The 25,983-nt window shown below is 40.1% G+C and overlaps 1 protein-coding gene across 3 annotated transcripts; it reads right to left on the reverse strand.

The window, feature by feature from the left end:
- Positions 1 to 97: 97 nt before the first annotated feature.
- Positions 98 to 23,730, reverse strand: SMARCE1 (SWI/SNF related BAF chromatin remodeling complex subunit E1). 3 transcript variants are annotated; one of them, XM_074940617.1, is made up of 11 exons: positions 23,652 to 23,730; positions 20,552 to 20,602; positions 19,393 to 19,436; positions 15,865 to 15,969; positions 13,413 to 13,493; positions 12,086 to 12,217; positions 8,722 to 8,893; positions 4,944 to 5,116; positions 3,755 to 3,856; positions 2,861 to 3,071; positions 98 to 2,050 (listed from the first exon to the last, which is right to left on the reverse strand). In XM_074940617.1, exons 2-11 carry the CDS (start codon positions 20,556 to 20,558, stop codon positions 1,839 to 1,841), a joined length of 1,239 nt encoding a protein of 412 aa, XP_074796718.1. In that variant the 5' UTR covers positions 20,559 to 20,602; positions 23,652 to 23,730; the 3' UTR covers positions 98 to 1,838. The 3 variants fall into 3 exon arrangements, with proteins under 3 accessions (XP_074796718.1, XP_074796717.1, XP_074796719.1); XM_074940616.1 differs by having other exon boundaries at positions 15,802 to 15,969; positions 23,652 to 23,726; XM_074940618.1 differs by lacking the exon at positions 15,865 to 15,969 and having other exon boundaries at positions 23,652 to 23,720.
- Positions 23,731 to 25,983: the final 2,253 nt, after the last annotated feature.

The raw sequence follows: 25,983 nt of genomic DNA on the forward strand, positions 1-25,983 counted from the left end.
CAGATAACAGACCGATGCAGGTTTTTTTTTTTTTTTTTTTTTTAAATGTTCTATTTTATTATGTTTAGAACATTTAAAAAAAGACCAAAAGGGTGTGTTTTTCTTTTGTGTTTTTTTTTTTTTTTTTTTTTTTTAAAAGAACACACTATCAGAAATACTATTATTCAGTAAAAACATACTAGAGTTTACATGAAGCAAATGCATCGTGTGGTCTCTTTTAGCTGGAAAAAGTCATGAAATGTCTTGTGTCTGCCTTAATTTTATCAAAAGTTACTGAGCATTTTATTTGGAAGGGGTGGTGGTTTGGGGTGGGGGATAACAAAATTTTCATGTTTTGAAACTGCCAGAGAGATTTTGAAAGCTCACGTCAAGGGAGGTGTCTATTTATTATTGTTTGTTCTCAGTTCACAACAAAGTAAGCATGGGAGGGCAAGAAATATGACATTTAAACATTCCCTTGCTTTATATTTCTGCCACACCTTTGGATAAAGTTGTTTGTACTGAACAAAGGCATCAAAGAGCATAGACGAACAAGGACTGAGGCGGATACGAATCCCACATTACATAAACAGCCCTGAGGCTTACCATAACCACAGTAATAGCATTTGAAGCAGATCGAGCTTCTGATCATTTGGAAATGTGCACACAACTTTTCAGAGCATACAAGAACAACCTGCCTTTTCTCTCTTGTGAAACAGTTACTGTTACTGCACGAAAGAGAGCAGAGACCACACAGGAGAATTAGGACCAAGTCCTGCAGCCCTCATTGAGAAAAGCTCTTCACAGATTTAAAGGCAAGTTTTCAGTGAGCAAAAGCTGAAGGACTTGGAACTTACTGGAGATATTGCACTTGGCAAAAAGGGAGGCAGCTATAAAAGCAAAGTGGCAACACATGCCATGCTGCTGTACTTTTATCCCTTTTAACACTTCATGCTCTTTTCCTGGCATATGGATAACAACATGACAACTACCTGAAAGACAAATCCATTATTTTAGCCAGAGGAATTTAAAAGTTAGTTTGAGAGAGAGAGAAACAAAGTAAAGCAAAACAAACTGTGGAGGGGCTTATGCAATAAGAGGTCTGATCTCGCTATTATGGCCTGGAACAAATGGAGTTTCTTCGTTGGCACCAATGCAAACTGCACTAGAGCATCTAAAAATTTTAATCCCAACCAGTGTTTACTGTATAGAAGTGAATACAAATGCTGCAAACAAAAGTTTCCCCAACAGCCAATTCAATGCAACTTCATTAACATCCAGGGTTGAGATATCAACTCCCTGGCTACATATTTAGTACTCCCTTATGATAACCAAGATGATGGATTTGGAGGAAAACACCTGAGGCTAAGGCAGAGAACTGGAATGGACTGGTGACCCGCACAAAAGGTCAAACCCAAGCTGTACTTTACCCAGTCTTCAGCTGAATGGGAGGGGATGCCACATCAGTCACTGAAGGAGTTCCTAGTTAGAACAGACAGAGTAGGTACCTGATATTTCTTATGTAAAAAATTATTAACTTGGGCTGGAGGGAAGGAATCCAGCCCATGAAGGATACTATCTTTATATCATAGAGCACTGGTAAAGGACACAAATACTGTCTTTTCCTTTCTAGGTTACTATCAAGACATTCCTCACCCCCAAAGGTCCCTTTAGGTTGGCCACGCTGGTGTTGATACTTTATGATAATCAAGTAGTTAATGCCCAGTATCCTTTGGTGACAAATGATATGGACAAGGAAGATATAAAACAAAACAAAGAAACAAAAAAAAACCACACAACAGCACATTTTAAACTCAAAACAATACTTTGTTAAGAAGAGACATGGAATAAGCCAATATTTATTCTTTCTTCTCACTATCCTCAGGGGTAGGGTCTGCTGGAGGCTCTTCAACAGTTGCGCTATTGCTCTCTGAACCAGTGTTACTATCACTAGTTCCTTCCTCTGCAGTACTGTCAACCCCTTCCTGGCCACTCTCCTTATCTTCAGGTGTGGACGTTCCTTCCTCACCATTCTGCTGGTTCTCTGTAGTTTCTTCTGGGTGAGCCTCCTCTGGAAGAAGACATTTCTCAGTGTCATTTACACCACTATAGTTGACTATGCAAATACATTTTAGGTGCTAGAGAGTTACGGGAGAGAAAGAATGGTCAGGGATATCTTTGTTACTATTTGAGATCAATAATTTACATTGTTTAGAAATTTTTAGTAGTTACTGCTCTGGAAAAATCTCATAAAACATGCATGCATATATAAGGTACCTTCCACACTACTTCTTAAAAGTACTCTGCAGCCTCTAACCCTAAGAAGAATGGTAGCCACAAATAAAAAAAAAAAGAAAATAAAGCAACAGAACTTCAACTTCCCTACCATGCTCACCTACCCCCAGCTGTTATGACAACAAGCTGTGGTTCAGAATGATGCAGTCATGCTTTCAATATCTAATTCTTCCACTAGTGCCACCACTTTTGGTTTGGCAAGCAAATTTGACAGTGGGGGAGGTAAACAAGGGTTAAAGACGACAGGTACAGCCAGGGAAGTGCAGCTTTCCCATGTCTGCTAAAAACAGAGGGAGAGCTCCCTCTCCTCCTTCACTGATGCAGTGAAAAAACTCCCTGTTTTGTTTCAATCTACATTAATGACTAAAAGATAGGGTGAGATTTAGGGAAGGTTTGGAAATCAAATCTTTTCTACTGGGTGCATCACGCATCCTGCACAATATGCTGTTTTTGTTGCTATACTTTTTTTCCCTTTTCAAAATTGAGGTTATTTAAAGGTGAAAAACCCCTAAACCTTAGTAATGGCCCTTCCTGCATGTTGTATTGACGTAAGAGAATTCTGAAGCCAAACTTCAAGAGCTGTTACCTGTCTCCATGGGAGTGCTCTCTTCTTCCTTCTTCTCCTCTGTCTTGTTAACTGCTTGCTCTTCCTCAGGTGCTGCATTAGTCTGACTGCGTTCAGCTTGCTCAGCTGCTTCTTTTTCCCTTTCCTCTTGCCTCTTGCGGGCCTGTTCCTCAGCCTGAGCAATTTCAGCTGCTATTTTTTCCATGTCCACCTCCACCTTCAAACTGCATAACTAGCAATCAGAAGAGAAGAGTCCTTTTATAAATCCAGCACTTTGCTCTCTCAGTTTAGCATTTTGGTGTCAGGCAAAGCAGATATCTTGTGCATTAAGAATGCATTCTGAAACACAACCCAGAGGAAAACCTCATTCTGAGTTCAGTAGTTCTGCATGGGACAATGTTTGCACCTTGGTTTGCTAAGTTTAAGAATGTAAAATGGAGAGCTCCAGCAGCTATAGAAGTTCAGTTCTGTCACAGAGATCTGTGATAAGACTATGCAGCAAAAACAGAAAAACAATGTAGGCCTTGATCCTCAGCTCTATTCAAGGGATACACAGTGCATTTGAGAAGCATGCACACAAAGGTGGCTTTAAAATATCTTTGCTATCTCTTGACCTTGGGAGCACAGTGCTGGTCTCCTTGACTTCAGTTAGACCAGTCTGAAAGCTGCTTTTAATTATGTTGGCTGCCAATAACCCCACTGGGCCATTGCAGAAGCCTGGAATCACCAAGGTACATGGAAGTCCTCTGGCTAAGACTCACTGCATTCTATAGCTCTGGGGCACCACAAAAAATATGCTAGAATATGAACCCTCTATATTTAAAAGAGCTAGACTGAAGCTGGGCAGAGGACTCTCTTTGAATAATGTGCAACAAGTAGTGTCCTAGAAGGAGAGAACACATTTTAAAGTTGTACCCTCTTCAGTTCATTGTTAAAGGATTCTGTGCTTTCCAAGAACTTCCTCTTCTTTTCCTGGTGGCGCTCTTCTATTTGCAGGAGCTCAGCTTCCAGTTTTCGCTAAAAATGAAAGTAACCGAGTTATGAAACTTAATACTCAAATATACCAAATACTGGATAAAATGCTTTGATGCATACAAACTATGTAGATCAATTTTTTTATATCCATCTCACCCTTATGGTGGAATCTGACTTTCCTGATTTGATGCTCAATAGCTGAAATGTACAAATGAGGGAAGCCCCCCCATCCCTAAGTTGTAGCAATAAGAAATCAAAGAAATTGGATGGATTATATTGTGCCTGAAGGAGTTCTAGGCCCTTTACAAACACAGAAGATGATAGGTGCTTGACCTGAAGAGCTTGCACTCTTCAGACATGCAATCTGTCTTTCTATACATTTACAGTGTCTAGCGCATTATATGCACTAGTACAATACAAATGAAGATTAAAATGGGAGAAGTCAATCGGATGCAACACATTTTCCCCTTTCTTTTGCAATTTAAAAAGAAATCTTCACTCTTTCTTGTCTCTGCCTAATTTGCCCAAGTGTTATGTATATACATACACACACACAATATATATCAATCAGCCTTGTCTTTTCAATTGGTGTACACACACAGAAATCTGTACAGTTGAAGTTAATTGAATGTGTCTTAAATGTGAGTTATTAGACACTCACTTATGCTTTTAATTTTCAGTTACAAATGTTAAAAAGGGGGAGATTTGCCACATTAAAAAGATGGCCACTAACAACTACACAGCTACAGGTAACAAGCTACTGAAAGTTACAACTGCACCAATATCTTTAAATCAAAAGCTTTTCTTTACCTGTTGAAGGGTTATAGAACTGCAGAGGACTGTGACGTGATGTATTGTGATAATTAAGAGGTTAATCTACACCTCTTAATCACTACACTTTATCCTTTAGTAGATACAAAATTGTGACATTGTATGATGCATGGGAATCACAGAAGTTTGGACTTATCCCTTGCTCCTCCCAAAAAACCAGGGAGAGGTTAGTTATCTGGGGCATGAAGAGTATTGACACTTCAACAAGTACATTCATGTAGATAATCCAAATGATTTTAAACTTGGAGTCCAGCCCAGAACTATTATATTTAATAAATTTTAGGTAATTAATCTTTACCTGATGAACCATTAAGGACTGAACTTGACGTTTGAGAACTTGCATTCTAGCTGTAGTAACAACGGAGCGGACGTCTGGTACTACACTTTCACTCAGTATCTCACTAATCAGACGGTGGTTCCTCTGGAAACGGGCTGTAGCTGTGTGCTTCATAGAAAATCCATCATCATAATCTGAAACAAAAATTTAACAAGTTAGACAAGTCTCATTAAACTGTATCCTTAAAATACATCGCAGTCTGCAATTCAGCCAGGAACAAAACTGCTGCCATGACAACATGAATAAGTTTTATGTACAAAGATACTAGATTTACAGAGCAGTAAAATAATCAAACTCAATTTTGAGACACAGTATTTTATGTGCTGTGAGACAGCAGAGCATGGGAGCTATGATTTTAGCCAGATCCTACACACAGCTACAAACTGATCTATTCGCTTTAAACAGTAACCAGTGCCTATGCCAACACACTACTTTTCATGTGTCAAGAACAAGAGAAAAAACACACCACACTGATTATACAAATTCTGATAATGAAACGTCACAATTTATGGTGCTCACTACAATAAATTCCTCATTAAAATACAGATGAGAGTTCAACAAATGTAAACTTTGTGCTTCAAAACTAAAGGGCCTAGTTTGTAGAGGTGCTGAGCACCTGCAGCACCAACTGAAGTAAACAGAAACAGCAGATGCTCAGCAACTCAGGTCCTCATGTAAAAAAGCCACACTAACAAAACCTACTCTAAGTTTGTTCACAGAAGCCAAAGCATTTAATTAGTAAAATCACTTGCTGGAAAAAAAAATTGAGATAAACATGCATTAGAAGCAAGTTATAGGTCAACAAATGTCAAGTGCTAGTCTCCTGCTTCTTGAGGGAGGAGAAGAAAATACCAGAGAAAGGTTTGGTCTCAAGCCTATGACGACCTGTCTTTTTTTTGATACATTTGTAGAAGACAAACTACCCCAAAAAGTATGTGACAGACCAAAGAAATTTTTTCCTTAATTAAAATGGAGCTTTAGCTCTGTGGCAAAAATCGGGAGTTTAGGCAGATGTTATTCTGAGGATTATATATAACTATTTGTGAAACTGTTATATTAACCAAATATTATTGACTGTACTAGATATTCACTTTAAAAAGCAGAACATTTTGAGACAACACCAGGAAAAAAAATAAAAATCTCTCCACGATTATTAAGCTGGTTCTCTCTTATTTTAGGACTTGTCTACAGGAATGTTTAGTTCAGGCCAAACAGATGGCTCAATCTACCCTGCACTAGCCTGCCACAGTTTCCTGTCTGTTTGGAAACAGCTGATGCGCATTATCAATTCATTAATGCACTTTGATCTATTTCCTTTTCAAGATGGACTAGATCAAAGCACATTAATGAACTGTTAATGTGCCATGGCAGCATTCACAAGGACAGTTAGACTGCAGCAGGCTAGTTGAGCTACATTCCCACTCCAGCTTGCCACAAACTACATTTTCATGATGACATGCCCTTAGTGTTTTCAATAGTCCCATCACTGTAATATCAAAGAGGTTCCTAAGCTTTAAAGGACGACAGTCCTCCTATGCTTTCATTTTCTACCCTCGTTGTCATCACTGAAAAACCTTTCCCCATCTCCTTTAAATGTCTACAAAAATGTCTTGTTATTCTAAGTTCTGTTTTTTATTTTACACAAACTTTCCGAGTTATGGGATACATGTTGAGACTGTTGCTCCACTCTTTACAAAACGGGGAAAAAAATTGAAAATAAGTTCTGTTATGCCAGAAATTCTAGTATTGAGAAGGCCAATTTTGATTGAAACTCAGACTGAATATTGCTTTTCTGGAAGAAAAAAACGAACAAAACAGTTTCACATTTGGGATGTATAAAGTATTAGATTAATTTGAAAATAAAATTAAAAGTGGAAAATAGTAGGAAATGTGGCACAGAGTTATTTCATAGATTTTCAGGCCAACGGAGACCTTTATCATCATCAGCCCTAGAACTGCACCAAGTGATTCCTGAAAGAAGCCCATAACTTCTGTTTTTTGCATCAGAACACAACTTTTAGAAAGCCATCCAATCCTGATTTAGACTTCAACTGACTGAAATTTATAGGTGATGGATTCTCTACTGTTTTACTACCCTTGCTGTTAAAATTTTAAAAGTGCTTAATTTCCACTCTGAATTTGTCTAGTTTCAGCTTCCAACCACTGGATCTTGTTATAGCTTCATCTTCTAGACTAAAGAGCCTTCTACCATTAGAAAACTACAATCAGCAATATGTGATTTCAGCGTGAGATTGCAAGTCCCCTTCTATGCTGTCAAATGGTGGAGCAAGTTCACCATTGACAAACAAGTATAACCCACTTCAGTGGGAGATGCACCTGGTTATATCCAAGTTGAATTTGACCCAGGTATAATCAGGTTGAATAGCAGGCTGTGAAATGCCAATTGCTAAAAAAATCCCAGGCACATTCATGTGTTTTACACAGTTTATACTGCATATAGCGGAAAGTGCTATTTACCACGGGAATTATCTCATGGCTGGGCTTGCTGGGGAGGGTGGGGGGGAAGAGGGTGTAATTGCCTGGCTGCATTTTTCACTCTCAGGTTTCAACAGATAATTCAGTCAGCCTTTTAGCATAATTTTAAAAACTGAAATTGACAATATCTTTGCGTAACTTTTCTCAGTGGGTGTGATATGGATGCCAAAGTGGTATTTCCTTTCAGTTAAAGAAAGCATTTTGACAGTTTCCTCATTAAGTTGCACTTTGTGTTGACAAGTTATATTTTGATTGACAGAAGCAGCTGAACTTAAAAAGGCTTACGTGTGTTCAGTCACCAGATGGAATAAGTCAAAAGACAACAATCAAGTAGAGTCTGTCAGAACTACCTGCTGCGCCTATTATTAAAGTACAACATTCCATTCAAGTAGGACTGAGGGAACCCTATGCAGTATAAGGTACTGCGTGGACTACAAATAGGTCTGGATTTTGTCACAGAGGTCACAGAAAATGTGAATTTGAATAAAGTCCCGTGAAATCTTATAATACACATATGATTAGGCCTCCAAATTAAGTGTTGTTGCCACCTGGTTCTGTGACCTCGTATGCTATGTTGCAAAGCCAATCATATTTGACCCATTAGCTCCTCCATTTCCATTTACGGAGGGGCAAATGGGACAAAACCTGAGTGGCACTGCAACCCCTCCCCGTGCACAAGGTTACAATGAGCAGAATGGGACAGGAGCTGCTGCTGCATGGTGAGTGCAGCATGAGCTTGCTCCCACTCTTGTGTACGTTGCTATAGTGAAAGCTACATTCCCACCCCAGCACCTCTGCTGTGAAATTTAGAATGGAAATTTTTAGCAAAATTGTAGCCTAAACCACAAATAACCAACTTATCAAGTCTGAAACAGGCATTTTGAAAATATTTTTAACAGGGTTGCTACCCAACCATTAGAGGTTTACAAGAATTTTTTAAAGAGTAGCCTGGCTGCTGGTGGGCAATTCAGTCGTAAGCTTAAGAAGAACAGCTGTGTACCTTAACATGTAGTTTGAGGTAATAGGATTCTGAAAGTTAATACTAAAGTTATACATTTCATGTTTTCTTTGTTATATGGTGTGCAAGTGTTTCCCGTTATAGTCCAGGAGTAAGTCAGTGAACTATTAACAGTTTTCAATACTGAGGGAATAAAAACAGCTACCTGAAACTTACTCTAGATTTTATGTCCCAAGGTGAAAATATACCTCACCAAAAGTGTATACAAATCTGCTTTCTGCTTACCATCTGGGTCTTCTGCTGGTTGGATGCTCATATAGGGTTCACCTTTCTCCATGCGTGACTGCCTTTGTCGGCTTTCCTCCTCTAACGCAGCCTCAGCCCGACTCTTTGCGTTGATGTAGGCAAGGTAAGCAGGCGAGTTATGGTAGGCCTTCATGGATTCATTGTACTCTATCTGAAATTTGACGGATATTGTTTTATTGAAATAAAAACCTATCTATTATACCCTGGCAGCCCTGTTTTGCTTACTGACATCAGCCCAATGGTCCAAAAGGACAATTTGGTATAAACGAATTGCCTCCCTTTCTACTGCATTTCTCTTTTAGGTACATAGACTGAGAGACTAAGGCCAGAAGGGACCATTGTGATCATCTAGTTGATCTCCTGCACATCACAGGCCACGGAACCTCCCCCATTACTCCTGCAATAGACTCATAACCTCTGGCTGAGTTACTGAAGTCCTCAGATCTTGATTCAAAGACTTCAAGTTAGAGAGAATCCATCATTTAATCTAATTTAAATCAGCAAGCAACCTGTGTCCCATGCTGCAGAGAAAGGCAAAAAATCCCAGGGTCTCTGACAATCTGACCTAGAGGAAAATTCATTCCTAACCCCAAATATGGCGATCACTTAGACTCTAAGCATGTGGGCAAGACCCACCAGCCAGATTCCTGAGAAAGAATTCTCTCTAGGGGAAAGAATTACACAAGAATTACTCTTTCATATTGCTCTTGATTTAGGGTGCACTACTAACTTGAGTGGTGGTGGAGCATCTAGACACAAGAGCCAAGAAGAATTTAATTCTGGGAAGTCTTATGCTATCCTCACTGCTATAATTAAAGATTAACTCTTGCAAGCAATTCTTTGTTTTATCTGTAACTACTGTAGAGTCATCCCATGTTTCCGATTCTATCACTTCCAACTACTTTACACATCTAGAAATTCTGAGAGTTAACTTTGACCCTGATCTCCTCTCCTCCCTCACTCCAATACCTCTTATCTCAGAGTCTGATTATCACCTCCTCCAGGACAGGACCAAACCATTTTTTATTTTTGTCACTTCTATCATCATGTATTGAAATTCTCACTTTTCATTCTTTTATTGTGTTCTTCAGTCCCTCCCTACACGTGGTTAGGGGTGATCCAGACAGTCTATTTTCTCACTTCAGGAAGCAGAATTGTATCACTCCACCTGCCTACATTGATTTACTGCCCATTTCAACCACTTCTTTAAATCTCACTTTTAAATCTTGCTTTACAAAATCAAAATAAACATTTTCACAGAATCACAGAAATGTAGGGCTGGAAGGGAAGTCATCAAGTCGAGCCCCCTACACTTAGGCAGGATCAAGTAAATCTAGGCTACCCCTGACAGGTGTGTGTTCTTAAAAATTTCCAAAGATGGGGATTCCACAACCTTCCTTGGAAACCTATTCCAGAGCTTAACTACCCTTACAGTTAAGTTAGATCTCAAGAAAAACTTTCTAAGTCTCTCTTGCTGCAGATTAAGCCCATTACGTCTTGTCCTACATTCAGTGGATGTGGGAGAACAATTGATCACAGTCCTCTTTCTAACTACCCGTAATATATTTGAAAATCCCCTCCCCAGTCTTCTGTTTTCGAGACTAAACATGTCCAACCCATTTAACCTCTCATATAGGTCAGGTTTTCTAAACCTTTTACTGATTTGTTGCTCTCCTCTAGACTCTCTCCAATTTATGCACATCTTTCCTAAAGAGTGGTCTCTAGAATTCGACATAGTACTCCAGCTGAGACCTCTAGTGCCGAGTACAGTGGGACAATCACCTCCCGTGTTTTATATAGAACGCTCCTCTTAATACACCCCAGAATGATATCCTTTTTTGCAATTGCATCACATTGTTGACTCATATCCAATTTGTGATGATCCACTATAATCCCCACATAATATTCTGCAGTACTACCGCCTAGCTATTTATTCCCATTTTGTAGCTGTGCATTTGATTCTTCTTTCCTAAGTGTAGTACTTTGCACTGGTTGAATTCAGTTCTCCAATTTGTCAAAGTTATTTTGAATTTTTTTCTTGTCCTCCCAAGTACTTGCAACCCTTCCCAGCTGGATGTCATCTGCAAATACTTGCGCATACTTTCCATTCCACTCCATTATTCAAGTCATTAATGAAAATATTGACTAGTCGGACCCAGGACTGACCCCTGTTATAAATACACCGGCCCAGTCTGACAACAAACCATTGATAATTACTCTTTTGAGTATAGTCTTTCACTTGTTTTGAGATGCTCTGTACTAAAGGTCAGTTATACTGTATGATACTGCTGTATGTACCTGAAGGTTGTCTTTAACTTTTACTAAATTAGTCCTTTTTAGCAAGTTAAAAGTAGGAATCCTTGATTTCGTTTCAAATGGCAGAAACCCAATTTAAAATAATTTTTCTGTTGGTTAAAAATAGTAAAGTGATATTTTGAATGAAAACAGTTCTAAGCACCTATTTGACCAGATTACCTATGACCTCAGATGCCTGAAATTTTAACACAACACAATAAATGAACAAGAGATGTCAAACGAACAGCTTGTAATTGTCCTACATAGCTTTGGATATCTATTACTGTAGCAGCCTTGCAAAACTTTAAAATTATCAGCAGAGACACAAAATATATTATTGCCCTTTGTCATGATGATCAATAATGAAAAACTAATGATATTTTACTTGCCCATCAAAAAACAAACAACAACAAAAACATTCTGGCAGAGTAAAGTTTTGCAAGGCTGTCCCATAAAAACCAATTCTTATATACATAACTGACCAGCTGAAGCTACAGAGAATCAGTTTTGTAAGAGGATTTAGGTGTGGAAAAATCAAGTCCACTCATAGTTAAAATTCCTATTTAATATAAACATTTCATTTTGAGTATGGTCTAAAAACTGAAGTCCCTGTTGACATATGATTATTATCAAGATGCTTATCGGTATACATAGGGCTTAGTAAATGATATACACATGCCACCATATAGGAAAGATGAAATTTGATTCTCAGAGTAGTTTCTAGAAGAAAAACATCAAACACCACAGGATGGAGGACATATTATGGGGAACAATCCTGGAAAGGACTAGATGACCTAAGAAGTTATTTTCTATTTATATGTACTGTGAAATGTTAAAAGGTCCCAATTCAGCAAGGCACTTAAGCATATGCTTAACTTAGAGCATGAGAATACTCCATTAACTTCAATGGGACTACTCATGCTTAAAGTTGGGCACATGCTTAACTACCTTGCTGCACCAGGGAACAAGCTTAACTCTTCTGTGACAGTTGTGCCAGGGACATAAGATGGGAGAATCAGCATTAATAACAAAAGATTTCATCCCTTACCTTTTCTGCTTCATATTCATTCAAGTACTCTTGCTTCTCCTCATCAGTGAGATCTCGCCACATCCCTCCAATGATCTTGCCAATTTCCCATAACTTCAAGTCAGGGTTGGATGCCTTCACTTGATCCCAGACCTTAACAGAAACAGCTGGAGCTTTACTACTGATATGTAAACACTTCCAAATTAAATGTTTTATGGTATCATCTTAGTATACTTTCAGAAAAGATCACTATAAAAAACAAAACTATATTAAGAAAAAGTCTGGCTACCTCCAGTGATTACTTTTTGGGGCAGGAAGACAATAGTACAATCATCTACTGAAACTGGCAACAGCCTGATTTATTGACAACAGCTTCAGTTGTGAATCTTACCCTTAAATCTGTGAATTCTATTCTAAAATGCACATCACTGTATCTCTGGGAAAAAATTAAACATATTATCATGCAAACATGTCCAGCAGCATTTATGTTCAGATACATGACAATGTGCATTGAATTTTTAAGATCAGAACTTGGACCTTCCTGTATTCAACAAGTTCAGTCATGCTGAGCAATTTCAATTCCAAAAAGTTCTGATTCATCAAAAACCAGTTTCTAACTTTATATAAAAAAGAAAGCTGCCAGTGTTATTACTTGCCATGTGTGATTAGGAATACTATTTGGCGGTGGGAGGGCTGTTGACTTAATTCAGACTGCTGGTAAAGACACTTTACCAGAAGCAGGAAGGCATGTATATTTCCTTCTGGCTCACCCACTCCTTGAAACTGGATCACACACCCTTCCCAAGCTGAATCAGATTCCAGACTCTACACAATACTCAATTTCCCATTGCCTCTCAAACAGTTTATAAAATAAATGAAGTAGTGCTGCAGGTTAGGTAGGTGAACACACACATTCCTCCCATTGCTACTCTTCAGGTCTAGCTACACCACTGTACTATACAGAGGAAGTTCCGACAATATGTGGATCCTTGACAGCAGGGGCAACGGTAGTAAATAACCATTTTAAAGAAAATCTTAATTTTCCCTCCCCTAACCCTGTAGATAAAAAAATATGTAACAGGAAAATTGAGGGTGCTGACCTTTTGTTTGGGGGATAATTTTTGTTTTCCTAGAAGGTGGCTACCATATGTTTAGACCATTGTTGCCATTATTCTGATGGGGAAAGCAACTGTGTTTTAAAATTCCCTTTATGAATAAGTAATCTCTGCAGGTTGTTAGAATTTAATAGAGTTTAGAAGTTGGAACTAAAATAACTAATCAATTGTTGGCATAAACTTAACCTTTAATGCTACTTATTCAACCTAAATCCAAAACACTGGGTACCCACCTTCCTGCTGTACCTCATGTAGGGCATCAGAGGCTTATCTGGTGGCTTTGGGGGTTTGGGAATTGTAATACCAGAGGAAGCCTATAAAAGAAACAAAAACAAAACGGATAAATCCATTTCTTAACATGAAAACTAGGCAACTTCAATACATAGCAGTCTGGGAATATAAATACTCTTGTATATTAAATACATGTACAGGTACTATAACTGGTCCTCATAATAATTTGCCAAATTCCCCCTCCCCCGGCCCCAAATGTATTTGTCCAAGTATTAGTTTGAAAAAGGTTACTCAATAAAAGTCCAAAAGGGGACAATTTTCTAAAAACCAAAAGAGACAGCCTCAAAATTTGCTTCTGCTCACCAGCTCCAACAGTTTGTTTTCTCAATTTTGATGAGAATGACTGTTATGGTACCTGCTCTGACAACTAAAGAAATTACTACTGGAAAAAGGATAAGGAGAAAGTGTGAAAGAGCAGGAAATTATCTAGACATTCTTTCATTCAATCCGTTTTAGAAATACACTTCTTCCATGAAATCTTTCAATGGGAACTTGGGAGTCAATCCAAATATTAAAAAATGTCCCTGAGACTGATCCCTCAACCTGTGCATCATCTGTGTCCAAATTGCATTGTTCTTGTCCAAATTAGATTGTGAGCTCCTTGAGAGACCTTGTCTTCCTTTACGTTTGTACAATGCCAAGCACGTTGCCTGCACTTAAAAAAAAAAAAAAAAAAAAAAAAAAAGAAGAAGACACTAAACAGTAAGTATTATTGATTGAAAGCTGTAGCATCCACTTATTCTTCTGTTCTCTTCCACCTACACACCACCTCAGTTAAAAATAGTGCATTTATAATAAGACAAGGTTTGTTCCTCCTGGAATAGTATACTGACATCATCTAGTTTATAACAGCTGTAGATTCTAAAGGCCCCAGTCCTGCAAACACCCGTGAGCAGTTCCATGGGACTATTTTCACGTCTAAAATTAATCAGGCTCAAATAAGTATTAACAGGATTGGGGACTGAGGTTCCAAAAATACTTGAAAATGGCCAATAAGGTTATTGTTCAGTGTTTTTGCTTTCAGTATTTTTAATCCGGATATTTTTATGTTTCACTACATACATGAAACAATGCATACATACTTGCATAGAGTTATAATGTACATGAGGTGTATGCATTACCAAATGTATACATATATACACACAGAGATGGATTTGAAAAACATTAACTGAAACTGTTTAATGCTTTTAAATTAACAGGAATTTAAAGATACCATACATATTGATATATGCATGGCAGAGAAAGCTGTGTATGCTTATGACATACAGAAACAATGAAAAGTCTGACAAATCTAACCTATTCATGTATTCAGTAACATAAATGTAAGTTCAGACACTACGTTCAATCAAACGCCAGCTCATACCTTCACTACAGGGCAAGGGGGTCTTTTCTTTAGGCACCTTATTAAACAAGCTGAATTTATGGAGTTTAAAAAGGTATACTGCATTAAATGGCAACATCTATGGATTAACTGACAAATTCTTATTTGTATTACACTCTCTGAAGAGACTAGAAGTTGTGTAGATAAATTTTTTTTTTACACCTTTGGAAAGAAATTACATAAAAATTAAAATGATCATTTTAAAATTAATAATTTAAAATAGTGTAGGTCTACAGGTTTTACAGTAAATATTAGGTGAAAAGTGTGCATTTAAAAGTTTTATTTTCTTTCTTGCCTGTATGTGAATCATGTTCTGCATCTTCACTCAAGCTCAGAGGTACCCCGTATCAGTACATTTCCTCCCACTTTATGCCAAGTATTTCTTAAAGGGTCTACAAAGCATCCACATTTCATCCAGCCATGGAGGACAGAAAGCAGGCTCCCTCATATTTTATTGACACCACTCATTTGGTTGGAGAAGTCACTGTTGAATCTGGAGATCTGATACTAACCATACAAAGTAAGACTGGAATGGAAAATAGAAACATGGGTTTCTTACATGGCACAATAGTGCGATGTAATCACCAGTTACAATTTCTAGTTTGGAACTTGCCTTTCCTCTCGTTCCATGCCTATAATCTCAATAAAATGTATAATTCCCTCCCTCCAAGAGGAAAATATAATCCACACCCATATTTAAGAATCTTTCCTTAAACGTGCAGTGATCACTGAGGCGTCAAGCCATGGAATTCCAAAAAGACAGACTTTCCACATCTCAGATGGGAATAATAGATCTCTCTCGATCTATTAAATAGAAGCTTATTTTCCAGTACAAGGCTTCACAATGAAAGGGGGGAGGTAGGAGAGGAGAGAAGATGGGGAAAAAAAAATCCGAGTTAATTTTTTCTCTTTATAAAAGTGGCAGCAGCCAAGATTCAGAAGAACCTAACTCTAAAGCCATTTCTGGTCAATTCCTGTTGTTTGCCGGATGATGTAATAGTTGATTCTCCTACCGTGACCCGGCTGTTGGTGCCCGGGTTCCCTCCCAGCCTGTAGTTGTTGTAGGCCAGATGGCTGTATGGATTGTATCCCACAAACCCTGGTGTGCTGGGCATTTGCTGATGGAAACAAATGAGACAAAAACACGAATGAGAAATGAGCTCAAACGAGGAAAACACAGAAATGAAAATGATCTGCAATATGGCATGCAAAAACAACTAGAATTTAAACAAGCAAATGAGGTGTAGTAGTTGGTTTCCTCTCAACATGTGAAGTACTCCAACAGAAACCTGTTCAGGAAACAGGATTTTTAGCTGAATGTGTTACTATAAATTCAAAACTGTCATTTGATGTTTTATTATCAGGCGTGCAAACTTTTAACATGAGTGTGCCGTATAGCCTGCTTATGGCTATTAAAGTTTGCAAACTTTTCATAAGTGGCCAAACAATTCAGGAAGAATCTAGTATCCAACGAAACAAAATAATTTAACATACAAAGCAATACAGTGCATACGATTATGTGGAAATCACCAACAACATCATTCATTATGTGCACCAATGGAAGCACAGGCTATTGGACAAAAAAGTAAAAAACCCATTGACACTGACAGTAGTAGAACAGTGGTTCTCAAAGTGCAATCTGTGGACCAACAGTGGCGTATGAAGCCATTCCTGCAAAATTAAATGTTTTAGAAATTATGCACCGGGGGGTGCAAGGGGATTTGATTAGAAGGCTGGAAGAGAAGGTGATCCATAGAGGTATCTTTCCTTCATGAAGTACTCTGCAGAATTAAAGAACTGGAGAACCACTGCAATGGAATATACATGTTAGATACATTTTTTTGTAGTTATCTCATCAAATCACTATTTAAATTGCTTCTAAAACAATTACATAATTTAATTAACATGTCCATATCCATTCCAGCAATTAAATTCAGTAGGTCAGTTTGTGTACGTGTCTGTAATAGTGTGGGTCATTAAATTTGGTTTCTTAGGGATTCATTCTAGTCATTAAACCTTCAGCCATTACTGTCTCATTCTCTGTCTCTCTCTCTTCGAATTAATTTCCATCTTGCCCCTTCTCCATGTTCCCTAGTTTTTGCTTAGTTTCTTTGTTAGAAAAACCCCCAGCTGTTTAACAGTGAGCTAGTCTCACCCTCAACTGTACTGGTGCTACCACCCCACTATAATTTTTCCTTTACAAATCTTTGTATTTTACCCTACTCTGTTCCTTGATGGTTTTAAACCTCATTCATGCAGTGTCTAGCCACATTCTTCAGCAGAGTTGTGGTCGTAATTAGCAACACATGCTGGAATAATGATTTAACGGGTCTCAAAGTACACTTTGTCAGTGGGATGTATTAGACTACTGTTATAAACACAGTTAAAATGGAGTTCAGTGTTCATAAGAATCAAGACGTAGAGGCTCCATATCAAAGGGAAGAGTCTTATAAGCTGAAGTGCACATTCACTTTATAAACACTTCAGTGCAAAAATACATTGACACACTGCGGTCAATTTACTTTGACACAGAAAACACAGTATCTGATGAAGTGAGCTGTAGCTCACGAAAGCTTATGCTCAAATAAATTGGTTAGTCTCTAAGGTGCCACAAGTCCTCCTTTTCTTTTTGCAAATACAGACTAACACGGCTGTTACTCTGAAACAGTAGTAAAGTTACACCTTACTTGCCAATCTTTAAACATTAATGTGTTTTACTGTTAAGCCTCTCAAACACAAGCAAAGCAGTTGCCATTTATTCAAATTTGTCATATGTAACTACTGTATGTAAACTCACTTTTCAATAAGCAGCCATTTCACTACAAGATCAGCAGTGTATGAAATATGCCTAAACAAATTATATTTTATTAGATCTCTCCTCCAAAATAACTGGACGCCATAATGTACAGACCTTAAGTCTTTATGGTTGCAAAACAGACAAATCCAATATTACAAAAAAGAAAAACACCACAGAAATGTTTATTTCATGCACACTGTCTCAAGTAAAGTGGATTAATGCCATTTTCAGTACTAAGCACGGTAAGATTTGGTAGTGGAGGAAAAAGGCAACAGATGTGTGTCTGCTTTTCTGTTTTATCAACTACATTCATAGAGTGTAGATTAGATTCTCAAGTACTGTACATGAAGTACAGTGAGTAGTACAGATGATGTACATAAGATAGGCAACACACATTGCTAACTGCACATCTGAGATCACTCTTTAAAAGACATGCTTATTTGACTAAAGAAAATAGCACATCTGAACATGAACATGAACAAACAAACACTGCATTCATGGAGAGCCCCACTGAAACCAATTGTGTTCCAAACATATGCAGGGACCTGCGTGCACAGATCTGATTGCAGGATCAGGGACTGTCACATCAATCTGAATAGTAATATAAAACCAAGTAAGGTATTTGCAGAGCAAAAAAAAATTTTAAATAAAACTTTGGACTCAAGCTGTTACCCAAACTGGCACACTTATGCAAAAATAGTCCGTCCCACCCCCGCAAATTTATATGGGAAAGTTTACAAATTTCTTTGACACCAAATATATATTTCCTGCTCTCCAACCTCTTTAAATGTGGATTTTTGTTTAATAATAAAAAAAGTTACATATTTCCTATTTTGTTTTCTTTGGCAAGCTATTTCACTTGTGCCTCAGTTTACTCTTCTGTAAAATGCGGATAATACTTTCCCGTCCCCACAAAGTGTTGTGATGTTTAAATTTGTAGAGTGTTCCAGTCATCGGATGCAAGTTGTTATAGAAGTACAAACATTTTCAGATGCTTTCCTGACCACATTATGTCAAGAAAGATTGGATATTATATAATAAAATTTTCCAGGTAAATCCTCAACAGATTGATTCCTTTGCAAACAGAAGTACTTATTTTATACTATGTGAGAAACTTTATTCACACAATGCTCACATTACACAATGCCATGGATTTCAATAAAATTTAAGTAGTAAGATTTTCATCATGAGGGTTCCATTATTCTGACCCAATATAAATGAAAGTTTGCATAATTCTACATAACTGTGTGAATGCCACTGAAAAACTATAAATACAAATTTAAACCTACTGTAAAAAGTACAAAAAAGTATGTTAAAAACTTGGACCGACATTAAGCTTTTAGAGGCAATAAAATTTAGAATTAAGTATGCTACTTAGTCCTTAGTTTACTGTTATATCAAATTGGAATATTTATAATGGATACATGGTTATCAGGCCCAAAGCCTAGAAACATTCACCCCTGTATTTAACTTTACTCATGTAGGTAGTCCCACTGTCTTCAGTGTAAAGTTAAACACAAATTTAAGTGTTTGAAGGATCTGGCCTTAAGTATTGAGTGAGTCTTATCCCAGTTTCCCCACCCCTTTTTAAAATTTAATTTAAATGCTGAATGTCATTTCAACAGTTCAGTGCAAATAGTCTTATGTTCATAGTATTTTAATATTGGTAGCTGTGACTACCAAATTATTGTCTTAAAAGCCAGACTACCAGATTTGTGTTAATGAGAAAATTCATTATACTTACGGTTGTGGGAGCAGGGGTGGGAGGTGGGGCATAGGATGGCCTTTCTGTTTAAAAGACAAAAGCAAATACATAACTTTCTGACAACTCAGATATATTATGCATACGGTATCCAAAAGTGTACTAGGCATACAACAATAATTTGGTAAGAAACTTATTATAACAAGACAGATCCCTGTCCCAAAGAGTTTACAATCTACATTGACAAAATAAAAAAAAAAAAAAAAAAAAAAAAGGGATGGAAGAAGAAGAGATGCATTTTAAAAAAGGCGACACCAGTGTCAGGTTACTATCCTTTTATTTAGATGTACTGGGGTAGGGAGAAATGTAGGAAGAGAATTCGGAAAAACTGTGCTAGCCACCATGGAAATTAAAGCATACTAGATTTTCTTCAGAGGCAAGGAAATGGATTTGAAGTGTAGAGTTTGACATGTAACAGTATGCTTTAGGATGAAGCAATTGTAGGCTAAATTTTACATTCAGTTGTGCAGCTCACCCCCTCCCCAAGTGGTTTCATTCACGGCTTTCGGTAGCATATAGTTGGCATTAAATAAAAGCATGGAGAGGGAGCACATCTTTTCCTACTTCATTTAGAAGTTGCACAAGAGTAACTGAGTGCAGCATTTACACAATTTATCTTTATTAAAGAAGGAGCAAATCTCGTCCCTTGGTGTGGAAGGTCCTGCCCATTGGAGGGGGAAATTGTGGGGACAATAAGTAAGGGAGTATGAATCCCAAAGCCTAACTCCATTGGTGATCAACACATGCCACTGAGGTAGGCATGATGGGATGCGTCTTCTGCCACTATGGAGGACATACCCAGACAGCAGAAACTATTCCAGCCTTAAGACTGGAGAAATGGCTACAGAGCAATTCTGCAGCTTGTCAGGTAGGATGCTTGTGTGTTTCTTCCATCTTTTGGACACTTAAAGAAATCCTCAGTGCACAGCCCTGGATGTGAACTGTGGCAATATCTAGTACCAACTGATTGGTAGTTCACTTATAATTACTGTATATGATAACATTCCTCTTAAAATGAGCCTGGTCCAGTAGCCCTTTCTCATGTGACAGCAATGGGATTATTCATATAAGTAAAGGCTGCTGAAATAGATCTTTACTTGTTAAATTAAAAAAAAACAAAAACAACACAACAAAAACGTACTTGACATTTTGGTATATAAATTTTCAGCCAGCTGACATTATATCTCAAATTCTGAAAGACAAAAAGAGAACACAACGTCAGACTATTAAACAGAACAATTTTTGTTTTCATGAACCATTAAAACTAAGACCATTATAACTAGAGCATCTGCTTTTCAGGGTTTATTAATTTCATTTTTGGGGGGTTATTTTTAGCAATTTTGAGGTTTTATGTATATATGTCCAATCAGTTTTTTTTTGGGGGGGGGGGGCTTTTTGTATATACTGTAATGAGTAATCTGTGTAATATTTCCTAATGTGCTTTAATGTAGTACAAACAAATAGCATGTTAAAGCACACAAGGGAACCTTTAGCACACACCAGCACGGTCTACATAGACCAGGTAATGTGAGTATGCTTTAGAAATCACAGCCCTATAATGTGTACTGCTGCTACGTGTAGACAAGCTCTTAGATACAAGCAAGCATTTCCAATGTTTTTCCACAGTTTATTGGATAAACACTTTTTTTTTTTTGGTATCTGGAGTGTTTTATTAATATTTAAGAATATAAGAATGGCCATACTGGATCAGACCAATGGTCCATCTAGCCAGGTATCCTGTCTTCAACAGTAGCCAGTACCAGAGCTTCAGGGGGAACATAGAGAACGTGGCATTTGGACTGATCCACCCTGTCTTCCTCTCCTGGCTTCTGGAAATCAGAGCTTTAGAGCTGCCCTGAGCAAGAAATTGCATCTCTGACAATCTTGGATAATAGCCATTGATGGAATTATTCTCCATGAACTTACCTAGTTTTTTTTTTTAAACCAGTTATACTTTTGGCGTCACAAAATCCCCTGGGAATGATTTCCACAAGTCAATTGTGCACTGTGCAAAAGAGTATTTCCTCCTGTTTGTATTAAAGTTGTTCTTTACTGGCTAAAACCTAACTTAAGGAGCCCTAATTATAACAATGTATTGCAGGTAAATTCACAAATTTGTCAGCTCTGAAGTGAAAGAAAATAAACAACTTCCCAGAAACTAGGCCCACATTTTCTTGTAGTGACTGATGAACTTTTTGTAAACTAGCTTGGCCCTTAAGGCTGAACTACTAGGATTAAATGAACAACTCTGAAACTGAAATCCAAGGTTCGTCTGATCTTCCTTGTAAAGATTTTACTTGTGCATCACTTTTAATAAAAATTACAGTACTATATATTGGATTTCAATTACTTCTTATATGGCTGGCTTCAAGGACTGGATATGAATGCAGGAGTGTGCACATATGGTATCCTAAACAACATTATAAAATATAAACAAGTTCATAGTAATACATTGTCACATGGCTAAATTGCACATCAGAGTAACAGGAAAAGCAAGTGTACCTGTTACAGCTAGTAATGTCATAGTCAATGGGAGCTGGGATTGTGCAACCTGTTGCAGGAGTAAACTCATACATGTAAAATGCTCTGTAAAATAACAGCAATATCCTGCTGGCCTCTCTCATGAATTAAATCCATTGAAGACTTAAAAGAGCAAGATTTGGGCCAAATCCTGTAAATGCTCAGCATCTGACATTAATAATGTTTATGGCACCAAATACTAAGACTGCTATGCACACGCTTCAATTTTGAACTTGTGATTATTTCCACACATAATGGACGACTTATGCATGTAAAGTTCCAGGCATGCTTGAGTATTTGAATGCCCAAGGCCTACAGATGGACTGCATTGTTGACAACACTAGACAGCCCTTACTAAAGAAGTTGCCATTCCCACACAAAGTCCAATGAAAATAATGCTTACACAGATCAATTTAAAATGCAGACCCTGCTCCAGAGCAACAGAAAGATCTAATTACTCATCCAATTTTGGGGAGAGTGGGAGGGAATGTGCTAAATACACAAATATAATATTTAATATGCAATTCCACCGCCCCCCCCCTTTTTTTTTTAAGAGGCAGCAGATGCTAAGCACTCTGGTGACTCAGGTCACTTCTAAACACAGGGTTTCAAACCTTGATAGTTTTATTCCAATCAGTAACATGGTACCTTACAAAACCAGACCCACTGCAAAAAAAATGCCTAACTACAGCGGGGGAACTTGCTTAGGGGAGGATAGTACCGGCCTCCTCCTCTACCACTTTTGGGATCCATGTCGGGGACGGGGAAAGAAATGTTTTTGACTGCCTTTCTTCCCTCCCCCATGGAGGAGGTGTGAGGTAGCTCCCCCTCCCCCTAGGAGGTGCGTGGGTGTGGGGGTGTGTGTGTGTTTGGGGGGTAGCTCCTCCTAGGAGGGGTATCGTGTAGGTGTGGGGTAGCTCCCCCTCCCCCTAGGAGGTGTGTGGGTGTGTGTGTGTGGGGTAGCTCCTCCTAGGAAAGGTGTTGTGTAGGTGTGGGGTAGCTCCCCCTCGGAGGTGTGGGGGTGTGTGTGTGTGGGGGGTAGCTCCTCCCAGGAGGGGTGTTGTGTGGGTGTGGGGTAGCTCCCGCTCCCCCTCCCCCTAGGAGGTGCGTGGGTGTGTGTGTGTGTGTGGGGGGTAGCTCCTCCTAGGAGGGGTGTTGTGTAGGTGTGGGGTAGCTCCCCCTCCCCCTAGGAGGTGCGTGGGTGTGTGTGTGTGTGGGGGGGGTAGCTCCTCCTAGGAGAGGTGTTGTGTAGGTGTGGGGTAGCTCCCCCTCGGAGGTGTGGGGGTGTTGTGTGGGTGTGGGGTAGCTCCTCCTAGGAGGGGTGTTGTGTGGGTGTGGGGCAGCTCCCCCTCCCCCTAGGAGGTGCGTGGGTGTGTGTGTGTGGGGGGGGGGTAGCTCCTCCTAGGAGAGGTGTTGTGTAGGTGTGGGGTAGCTCCCCCTCGGAGGTGTGTGTGTGTGTGTGGGGGGGGGTAGCTCCCCCTAGAAGGGGTGTTGTGTGGGTGGGGGGCAGCTCCCCCTCCCCCGCCCATGGGCGCGAACGCGGGGGTGGGGATCCTCTCCATCTCTCTCCCTCAGCCCCTCCCCACCCCCCTCCGTAGGCCCAGGCTGCCGCCGAGGCAGCTCTGTGATTGCCGGGGCAGAGGCCCCCGCGCTGCAGGCCCCGCTCACCGCCCAGTCCCGCCCCGCCCCTCGCCTCCCCTCCCCTCCGCTCCGAGACTCACCCGCTCCGGCGCCGGCCTCGGCCCTTTGTTCCCAACCAACACCGGGCTCCCGGGTGCCCGGGCAGCGGCGACTGGGGGAAACCACCTGCCCTTCCGCCTCAGCACATTCCACACGGCGTCCCAGCTCCCCCGCTCTTTTGCTCCCGCCCCGGGTTTACTCCGAGCCAGGCACCTCCATACACCACCGGGGGATTTTTATCGTTTACAATAAGGGCAAGGGGAGGACGGTTATTCTGTGGCGAATCTGAAGAGCCGAGCGGGTAAAGAAAGCCAAGAGGGGAACAGCTTCGCCGGGCCTGAGCGCATGCCACGTGACGTGACGCGCGGCGCCCACAAAGCGAACGGACTGACGTCAGGAGAGCCTAGAGACGTGTCGGGCGGAGGTCAGGGGCCAGGGAGCACGTGATGCGCGCCTGCTGGACGGGGACGGGAGGGTGACGCTTGGAGCGTTGGTCCCTCCCGGCCTTTACAGTTCGTCTCGCGCGTTCCGGGCCAGCTGGAGGGCGGGGGGAGGAGCTGGGTTTGGCGCCTTTTTCCTCTCTCGCCGCTGTTGGTCTCGCGCCTCCCGCCTGGCAGGCTGGCAGCCGTCGCCCGAGGAGAAGGCAACGGATTGGGTTGGGCGCCTTTTTCCTGCCTGCTAGAGCTGCCCCGGGCGTCCCCTTCCGTAGGGTCCTGTCAGGCCCCGCTTCGTTCCTCAGGAAACAGCGGATGCGGGCCTTACAGCTCTGCCCTACAGACCTCTGTTCCTGTACCCCACTGCTTCCTGGCACGCAACGCTCATTATTAACACACAGCGCCCATTGAAAACTAGGTGCCCCGGCACGCGGTACTACCGTGCACGCTTATTGTTATAACACAAGGTGTCCTGGCACAGCTGCCATTACAGAAGGAAGCACCCAGGCATGTGGTATTGCCACGCGTGGCTATGATTATAATGCGAGATGTCCTTGTGCCACGTGTAGGGTTACTGCTATAATATGAGGTTTCAGAGTAATAGCCGTGTTAGTCTGTATTCGCAAAAAGAAAAGGAGTACTTGTGGCACCTTCGAGACTAATGGGACGCTGTGTCAGATGCCACTATCGTACGGTTATTTTATAACCCGAAGCTTGCCCCACTCAGCTATTACTTTAAAAGGAGATGCCCCGAGTGAGGCAGTGTGGACATGGCGACTATTAATTGTATGAATTGATACAGAGTCTGAAGCAAATTATGGGGCTTGGTGCTGGCAGAAATAAGGCCAGGACCGGCTCTAGGCACCAGCAAAGCAAGCACGTGGTTGGGGCGGCACAATTCCAGGGGTGGCTTTCTGGCCATCCTTTTTTTTTTTTTTGGGCTTGGGCAGTGGCGCACTTGGAACGGCAAAAAACCTAGAGCCGGTCGTGAATAAGGCCCTGCGTTTTCTCTTGGGCATTCACAGTTTGTCTAAATCAGGCCATCACTGAAGACATGTCACTTTTACAAACAAATAGAAGGATAAGGTCACAATCTGTGGCTACAATGAAGACTTGCTCAAGTACAAGGGATAAATTCATGACTTGCATTTGGCTACTAAAAGACAAAAGGAACCAAAAATACATATTTTATGATCAGCTGCATGAGCTTCTTTTTAAACCACCATTTTTACATCATCAGAAAATTTGAGAAAAAGGTGAGAAAATATCTTTTTATATGTGAAAAATATCCTTTTACTCAGGTTTTGCGTGCTGTTGGTAAAGGAGTCCATGGAGCAAAGTGCAGGTTGCACTTAGTGTTAGAGGTGGGAGTACCATCCATGAATCCTGGCTTTCAGTCTTGGGTTCACACCATTACACCACACTTTTCTCTCCAATCTAGCAATAACATGATTTTGGTAATATGAAAAAGCTAAAATGTTGAGAAAGATGCCTTAGATATGGTCGTATGAGTCTGTTTCTCATTGGCATTTGTATACTCTGGTCCCAAGTGTGTAATCTGTACATGGTTGAGCATTTAACTCATGAGAGTAGTCCCACTGGAGTTAGTCGGACTAACTGTTGTGAATAAATGTAGAACAATGCAAGTAAAAATTGCACAGTTGGGCTTTCTGGTATTAATCTGTAAAGCTGTTTTTGTTAATGGGCTCATTTCTACCACACTTACTCAGACTGAATAGTACTTGATACTGCAAGCATTTCCCCTAGTCTTGAGAGGCCTACAAGCTAAGTAATGCACAACTTAAAATGAGAAGAGTTGGCAGAATCTGTCCTAATGGCCATGGGTGACAGCTATCATAGGCTGGAGGAGGCTGTGCCTCCCCAAACAGCCAGGTCTGGCCCCGCCCACACTCCACCCCCAGCAGGCCCCCTCCTGTTT

This window comes from Natator depressus, chromosome 27, assembly GCF_965152275.1.
Source record: "Natator depressus isolate rNatDep1 chromosome 27, rNatDep2.hap1, whole genome shotgun sequence".
Classification (NCBI taxonomy): domain Eukaryota; kingdom Metazoa; phylum Chordata; order Testudines; family Cheloniidae; genus Natator; species Natator depressus.